Here is an 8,653-nt window from a genome sequence, read left to right on the forward strand (position 1 = left end):
AAGATTAAGCATTGCATAATAACTTTAACAAGTGAAAAAAGTTGTTGTATAAGTTGTGATAATTGATAATAAAAAAGTCTAAGGAGTTCTTCTTTTAGAGTCTGAATGACTTATGGCTAAATGGTCCTACTTATATTTAAAAGTAGCACTTTCAAAACGATTTTTATTTAAATTGCTTGTAGAAAACATACCTGTTACAAAGAACCACCTACCTTCTACTGTATTTATTTACAGAGACAATATATTGACATGTTGCAGTTTTACACTTTAAAATAGTATTCGAATTTCAAGGTTCTATACAGTATCTGGTTGTTTAATAAAAAAGATATGGCTACATCTCATTTTACATTTAGAGATAGAATATAAAACTTAACAGCGTACTTATTTTCAAAATTGTAATTCGAATACATATGTATAATTTTAGAGACATTTTGCTTCAATATTGAAAATAGATATTCAAGATTATTTACTACATGTATAAATACAGGATTTATTTTCATCGAGTGGTATGAAAATATGTATAACACGAGTGGTAGTTAGTAAACAATAATTATTTTCTTATCACAAGAAGATTTATCATTATTTTTGACCTAACGTCCCGAAAGACTATCCCTGTAATTGTGTATTTTAGCTGAATTTAAAAAGGCAGCCTTAAAAAACGGAAAAAATGTTTCACCGCAGTGAAAATAAAATTGCCACGGTCTGTTGTGAGGGTATGATACCTACATGTAACAATAAGAATTTAGAAATACTCATAAAAAAATAAATCGATAGATAAATAAAGGACCAGTCAAAGATAAGAGCAAAAATCGCTGTCTTTAAATACATGTATATCTAAAGAGACTTGCTTTTACTTTTAAAACTCCTGTGTCTTTTCTTCTTTTTTTTTTCTTTTTATTCTCTACTTTTCCAATATTACCCAAGAAAATCAATTGTAGTTATCTTCTTCTTCCCAGTACATATGTCTTCTACCTCAACCATGATTTCCGTCCCACCAAATAACATAGAAAGTGAAACCTTTCTTTTACTTGTATTACTTTCCTCATCAAACTCTATCTCTAATTCTCCTATCTTATGGCATTCATCATCATCAATGTAAACGGGGTCTTCTCTATCTCTCTCTAAAGCATAGATTTTAAACAGCATAATCTTCTGATTACCTAAAATTGTAACATATGTTTTCTTTACTTGTGTTTCTCCTGTTTTCACTGATTGCCCAGTTTTCACAAGTTTGTCGAAGACATTAAAACATCTAATACTACCGTCTTTTTCTTTAAATCGTTTGCTCCTTGGATGAATTCCCTCTATAAAAAATGGGGTGTAAGCAGTGCCGTAGGTAAACTTGAGAATCCTTTCACTTATTGAAGAAGAATTGTGTCCATATATCAGAGCACCTCTTAATACGACCGATGAAGCGCCGGCAGGTATAAGAACTTCAGTTCCCGGCAATGCTTCTGACACGGCACGTTGTAAAACCGGTGATTCAGAATAACCACCAACCATCAGCAAAATTCTCACGTCTTTCAGTGAGCCGTCGGATAGCACTGACTTCAAATGACCAACCGTCTTTGTCACTGACGCGTCGAATAATTGAACAAAGACTTTGTTAGAAATCTTCATCTTATCCCGTTTAAGCTCAATCAGACCAGCATACTGAGACGATGCTAATGAAGTACAGAGGTCACGTTGTGAGTCTTGATTGTAAAGATCAATTAGTGATGCAGGTATTCTCATCCCTACTATACTTTCACTGTCTACAGTCGTCTCTCGTTTCCGTGACTCAAATTCTCGTTGCATGTCAAGCCAATCTTCTTTTTCTTCGTGTTTGAATTTTTCAAAAACTGTTCGTCCTACTATATGTATAAGCAAATTTTCAAATTCTTTGTCAACCATTATACTTCCCCAATCGCCACCACTTGCAGGTCTTATTTCTCTCAATGTGTGCTCACTTCCTGTCTCGTGCACTGTTACGTCTATTGTTCCGCCTAGAAAATGAAACATGTATTTCACATATGATACCATCTTTAGTAGAAGTTCAAACCACTATAATTTTATTATTACCCCTCACTTTTTGTTAATTTCCCTTAGGCCAAGAGGTAAATTTATACTATTAATGCAAATGTACCACGCGATTAAAATATTTGTATTGTTACAGGGTAACAGTATTATCAACAGCATAAAATCTGGTCACATGGCCTATTTTCTAAAAAAAAATCATAATCATAAAAATCATCACAGTTATTGTTCGGGGTAATAAAAAAAGTAACACATGGGCTTGCGAGTAACAGTAAAAATAGCATCCCTCGTAAAAAGATTGTTGCCCTCGGCTTACGCCTCTGGTTACAGTTTTTTTCTCGGGATGATATTTTTACCAAAAAACTCATGTGTTATTTATATGATGTTTACAGGTAAGTTTTAAACGTTCATGTTTCGTTCATTTCAGGAGAACATTGTTTCATTAAGGTTTCCTTGTACAAATATGTTTCAATTCAGTTTTAATCAATACCAAAAATAAGTCATATACTTGTTTCTAGATTTGTAAACAAGAACGAAGAGCTCTAAAGGTTTATTAATTTGTGCATATCTTTCTTTTCACATTCATTTTATTTATTCAATACCTAAAACAATAAGTTATAGCAAATTTTAAATGAGTGCCGCAAATATTTTTGAATTATTAATGTTTTGTTTTTTATCAATTTTAAGCATAAAATCTGGTCACATGGCCTATTTTCTAAAAATTCTAAAAAACAAATAATCATAATCATACAAATCATCTATTTATTGTTTGGGGTAATAAAATAAGTAACACATGGGCTTGCGAGTAACAGTAAAAATAGCATCCCTCGTAAAAAACTGTTGCCCTCGGCTTACGCCTCTGGTTATAGTATTTTCCTCGGGATGATATTTTTAACCACAAACCCGTGTGTTATCTATATGATGTTAACAGGTAAGTTTAAAACGTTCATGTTTTGTTCATTTCAGGAGAACATTGGTTCATTCAAGTTTCCTTGTACAAATATGTTTCACTTCAGTTTTAATCAATACCAAAAATAAGTCATTTTCTTGTTTCTAGATTTGAGAACAAGAAACGAAGAGCTCTAAAACGTTTTAATAATTAATGCATCTTTCTTTTCAAATTATTTTTATTTATTCATCAATGCCTAAAACAATAAGGTAAAGCATGTTATAAAATATGTACCGAAAAATTATTTGAATTTTTAATGGTTTTTTTCAATTTTAAGTATATGATCAATGTAAACTTAGAATACGTAATCACAACGTATGCCACAACGAAACAGTTTGTGGATGATAACACTCGTCAGTTTTTTGTGTGAATAAATTAACCATTTCGTCAAAAGAAAAATGCTAAACGTATGGCTATATCAAGCCATATCAGTATCAGAACACTGATTTATTAATAGTAGCCAAATCATTCAGCAATTGTAAGAACAGTGTATTTTTACATTTTAATATAATTGCATATGTGACGCCTATGAATCTGTAAAATGAAAATATCCAATGATATTTAAAAAGACCAATACCTCCTGCATCAACAACTATGTATTTGGTGCCAATTGGTAACTTGTTCATCGAAACATTGCCAATCTCACCACGTTTATGCATATGAACATGCCTGCAATACAACGAAGCCGCTTCGGGTTCCAGTGCGATTGTTAGTTGTTCTTTACATAAACCAGTCTGAGAAAGTAATTATGGGTTCGATTAATTACTAGTATTTGCTAACATAACTAAAATGAAATTCAAAAGAACTGAATGCTAATTTGGTTCTGTTCACATACCGTTTTCTAGATTTTGAAGACAGAACATTATGCAAAATATCTAAAGAGACACTATTTTATTTTGATTTTAATTTAATTAGTTTTTTCAAAGATGAAAATATTGGAGTAATTTTCCACACTCATACTGGCTTAATAAGCAATAAGTTCTGACAAAAATACACTCTGATTAAAATCAGTTCTAAATAACGCTCCGTTTTTAGATCTGACCGTGACCAAATACGAAATCATTTCTGTTTACCTTGCACACAGCCAATCATCGGCGAACTTTCAAAATTTTGAAATGGATGTTGTTTCAAATTCTAACCCTGGGAAAACCAATACTGATGAGTAGGTAATTCTCACGATTTGGCGTTGTCCATATAGTCGACAGGTAAACAATCTTGTCCCATCAAAGATTTACTCTTTTATTTCCAGATAATTTGTTAAAAATTACTTCAAACATTTTTTTCCTAACAAAATCAACAATTTGTTAAACTTCCATGGACAACGGTAGTTTGATACTTCTTCTAATGCCTATGTAAAAGCCGGATTGATTGCATAGGAAATCCGAATTGTTAAGGCGAAACATATACGGTCATCATCAGATCTGCATAAAAGAAATAAGTAGATCTGAACTTAAGTCAGATTTGACAAAATGATATCATTCGAAATCAGTAAAGTCAGGGTGCAAAACGTGCTTGCCCATTACTAATATAACGGTCCACGTTTAAATTTACATTGTTACCTTTTCAGCAGCTTCACGCATGAATTGTTTAGCGGCATCGGACCAAATTGCAGGAACTGTTACAACTAAGTGAATTTCAGAGTGTCTGATTATACCATCTATACCCTTGCCAGCATTATTCAACATGTCATCTACCAAGAACTTGATTGACATTCCAAAGACATCAGCTGCTAAAAGAGGTCTGCCAGATTCGTCGTTGATTGTTATGTCTCTTTTTAAGTCCTGGAATAATATTTAAACATGTAATGAAGGTTTTTCTTTCAAATTGGAATGAATAAGAAATATTGATTCATATATCTTCTGGATGAAGAACATACATGACGTACCCACTATCTTGTTTAAAGTATAGCTTCATTGAATTAATAACTGTCCAAACAGGTTTCCTGCCAATTGTGATTGCATCACAAACTCCGACACTATGCCTACAGGCACTTGATGATGATCGTTCAATGGATGATTGGTTGACACATTCTTATAAGAGATTTCATGAATAGAATAATTATCTTCTTTATACTTGGGAGTTGATAAAGAATATTAAGATATATAAAACCGTACTTTGCCCATCTTACAATAGAGTTCCATTTTGAATCGTTTAAAGAAGAAATAATATTCTTCTTCTCCTTTTTCAAGTATTTGTCTATATTCGTTTTCGGCATCGTACCCAAACGCTTTCAATGTTTTACCATCAGGATTAACCAATGCACATGTCGGTGTTTTTTCTGTCACTAATGTTCCTGATCTCGGCAGCCAATGTTTTGTCGTTGCTTTTGTCGGATCCGAATCATAGTCATGTTTAAAAGAAAAGGCCCAGCCGGAGTAAGTCGTTCCAAAATCGATCGCTCCAACAAGAAGTCTTTTTGCGGTCTTCTGCGAATTGGAAACCTGTGCATAATATGAAAATAATTTCAGAAGTTTGGCCAACACAACATACATTAGGAACATTAGGAAACCAAATGCATTGAATGAAATAAGAACAAGGGATAAATAGACATTTAACAAAATACATGTAATTGTTGATTGAAATAAAAAGTACGTTTCTATGAAGTAAACTGATACAAAAAGCTATGTAAGGCCTACACAAGTGTATATGTTTTTAAACTTACAATCTCGTAAATACACTGAGATGATAAAATTAATGCTATGAATTTGTTCAATGAAAATGAAATAATGTAAGAGTCGGTGGCATTAATTAACTATTGACTTAATGAACTGTTGAACCTAGATGTACATACTCTGAATTATATATATAAAGACGTATCAGAAATATATTTAGATATTATCATTTGTATTTCGTCAGCAACCTGTTTAACAAATAAATGATAAATTGCAAAATATTTTTATTTACTTTAAATCAATGATTTCGATTGGTTTCATATTGTTTTTTCCCTTTCCTCACAGCTAAATGCCTCGCTAACGTATAATCCCGAATTTTTCAGATGACTTTACGTTTTGTCATGTATTACTGCAGGAGGGAAATTCTTTTATTTAGTTCAATTTCCTAAATTGCAATTTTCCCAACATTAACCTTATGATTCATATGTATACACTATCCGTATCGATGTTTGTTTTGTTAGTTTTTTCTTTAATCGTGTTTACAGGCATAACCTCAAAACCGTTTATATAGTCATTAAAAGTGTGTGTGATTTTTTTTTATATTGTTGTTGTTTTGTAAACTGCGGTATGAGTCAGCTATGGATTTTATATCTATTTGCATAGTTTGTAAAAAAAGTTGCAGCATACCTTCGATGAATGAAAACGATGAAAAATCACCAAAAATATATCTATCCGGCGAAATACCTACTTTATTAATTAAATGTACATATATGATTCTGATAATTTTCTTAAATTGAGTGTACATTATATTTGGATAAGTACAGGTGACAGATATGAATGACAATGGAATATAAGACGCAAATATTCATCAAATATGTAATAATAACATTTGATTAATTAAAAGACATTCTTCTCAAAATTTAAGGCCATCACATACGTCAAGTTTGCAATGAAATATCGATTTTTACATTTATTTTGAAAATGTTAGAATATTATCAAGTATTTTATTCAGGAAAAAAGTTTTGTTTAATCGAGAAATCTGTATTTTTATTGGATAAATAGCATTATCAGACCTGGCATGATGACAGCTATCGATGATACTTTGCAGCGTCGACTTTGAGAATTGATTTACAGATATTTTATTTGTATAACTTTCGATTTCAAATTTATGTTTCAAGAAAACAAAACATATAATCAATGGTTAAAATGCAGTATACATTTTAAGATTAAATAATTAAGTATTATCTGAGCAATGTCAAGAAAAATCAAAAGTTAAAAATAACATACCATAACTGCCATGTCTTCCTACTAAATGTCAATGCATTCACAAACAGGAAGTAATATACACACTTGTCACGAATGTTTTTGGATAATGTTTTATCAGTCTGAATGATTATGTATAGGTTACGCAGTGTAGCAAATTTTAAATGTAAAAATATTTTATATTAAAATTAAGCATGTTTTTGTATTAATGTGTTATTTTATTAAATAAAATGAGTAAATGGTTTTTATTTCCATAGATTTTCTAATTAAAAAAATCATGTGATTTCAAGACATGATATTTTGAGCAATTTATACTTCGAATTTTTTTAGGACTATATATATACTTCGAATTTTTTAGGACTTTTTTCTGTTGCAACACATACATGTATATAGTATATAGTATATTTATCTTTTCTGAAGGAATTTATTTTAAGTTGGGTCTAAGTTTTAGATAAAATTACTAGCCTACTAGAGGATGTGATTAAGAGTTAGAATATGCCACAGATATATGAAGTACATCAATTACCTGTTATATTAATATCTGTTCTACATATTGGATTATGTATTTTGGCATATTAGCCAAAACTTAGACCCAACATAATGCAGTATCCCCTAGTAGGATAGGCATTTTAGCCAAAACTTAGACCCATTATAATGCAGTATCTGTATGTCTGGTTTTTACGCCGATTTTAATACATTTTATCAGATCCACCTAACTGGCTTTCCTGGATTACTCATCACTATTTTTTTTTATTTCTCCGCAAGTGACCGACTACTTATAAAACATGGGAGCCCCTTGACCTTAAGACTCGATGTATAATATATCAGGAACAAATTCACCTTCCCGGGAATCAAAGCAGCAACCACTTTGTTATGAACCCTATGTTTCCCTATTGAGTTATTCGAGAGGACATTAAGTTAATCAAAAGAAAATAACAACCTCCTTTTGATAACAAATTATGCAACTCTGTAGCTGATGAATATGAATGTCACCCATGTTATGCCAATCAACCATACTCAGTCGTTTTTCTGTATTAGTATACAATTTAATCATCTGATACTTATAATTTTCTTAAATTGACATGTACACTATTTTGGTTAAGTTGAAGCGATAGATTATTCATGAAATAAATGAAATATAAGGCCCAAAATTTATTAACAATCAAAAGACATGCTTGCCTACATTATAGGCCATTAATTCAAAAAGCCAATACAGATATCCAATTAATACTGATCGAATAGAATTAAATCGTGTTTCGGTGATACATAAAGACCACAATGTTTTGTTATAAAGTAGGAATTCATTATCACAATCAAGCAACAACATATGTCTATACAGCTTTATGGTCCACATGAATTGCAAATGTATTATTATTTTAAGAAAACAAAAAATAAAGTCACATATTTATATGTAGGTAAGGTTTTACTTAATGTCTTAATTGAAATTATTGAAAATAGAAAAAAACATCAAAAACTATACCATCGATATAGATAACTTTTAAATCCTCGAAGCTACATAACAGGAATTTATATACGCATACTCTAAAAAGTCCGATATATTTATTTTAAAAATGAAATCTTATCTATGATATGGGTATTACAAATATTGAGTAGATATAAAGGTTTTTGCTTAAAACATCTAGTTCGTGCTATATACAGCTCTGACCTGTGTAGATAGATAATACAAAAATCATTGAAATATCTGTATTTAGACACATATCGTTGGCAAATGTGCAAATCAAAGTGGTGATGGTAAATGTTCATTTAGTATAACATGTCAAGTGCTGCTGATTTATTTCTCAGTTTATAAGAT

General features: G+C 31.0%; 1 protein-coding gene across 1 annotated transcript; it reads right to left on the minus strand.

Annotated features, from left to right (window-relative positions):
- Positions 1-872: 872 nt before the first annotated feature.
- LOC132756497 (heat shock 70 kDa protein 12B-like) lies at positions 873-6,919 on the minus strand. The gene is made up of 5 exons (XM_060747578.1): positions 6,865-6,919; positions 5,080-5,406; positions 4,525-4,746; positions 3,543-3,699; positions 873-1,985 (listed from the first exon to the last, which is right to left on the minus strand). Exons 1-5 carry the CDS (start codon positions 6,874-6,876, stop codon positions 916-918), a joined length of 1,788 nt encoding a protein of 595 aa, XP_060603561.1. The 5' UTR covers positions 6,877-6,919; the 3' UTR covers positions 873-915.
- Between the last annotated feature and the right edge of the window lie 1,734 nt (positions 6,920-8,653).

Source organism: Ruditapes philippinarum, unplaced genomic scaffold (genome assembly GCF_026571515.1).
Source record: "Ruditapes philippinarum isolate M1 unplaced genomic scaffold, ASM2657151v2 ctg1494_1_1_1_1, whole genome shotgun sequence".
NCBI classification, from domain to species: domain Eukaryota; kingdom Metazoa; phylum Mollusca; class Bivalvia; order Venerida; family Veneridae; genus Ruditapes; species Ruditapes philippinarum.

Bases quoted from the DNA above. Each gene is read 5' to 3' on its own strand.
- LOC132756497 (XM_060747578.1), bottom strand. The intron at 4,747-5,079 runs GTACGGTTTTAT...ATATTATTCCAG, and splicing joins TCTATTGTAAGATGGGCAAA to GACTTAAAAAGAGACATAAC. The intron at 1,986-3,542 runs GTATTGGTCTTT...TTCATTTTCTAG, and splicing joins CATAGTTGTTGATGCAGGAG to GCGGAACAATAGACGTAACA.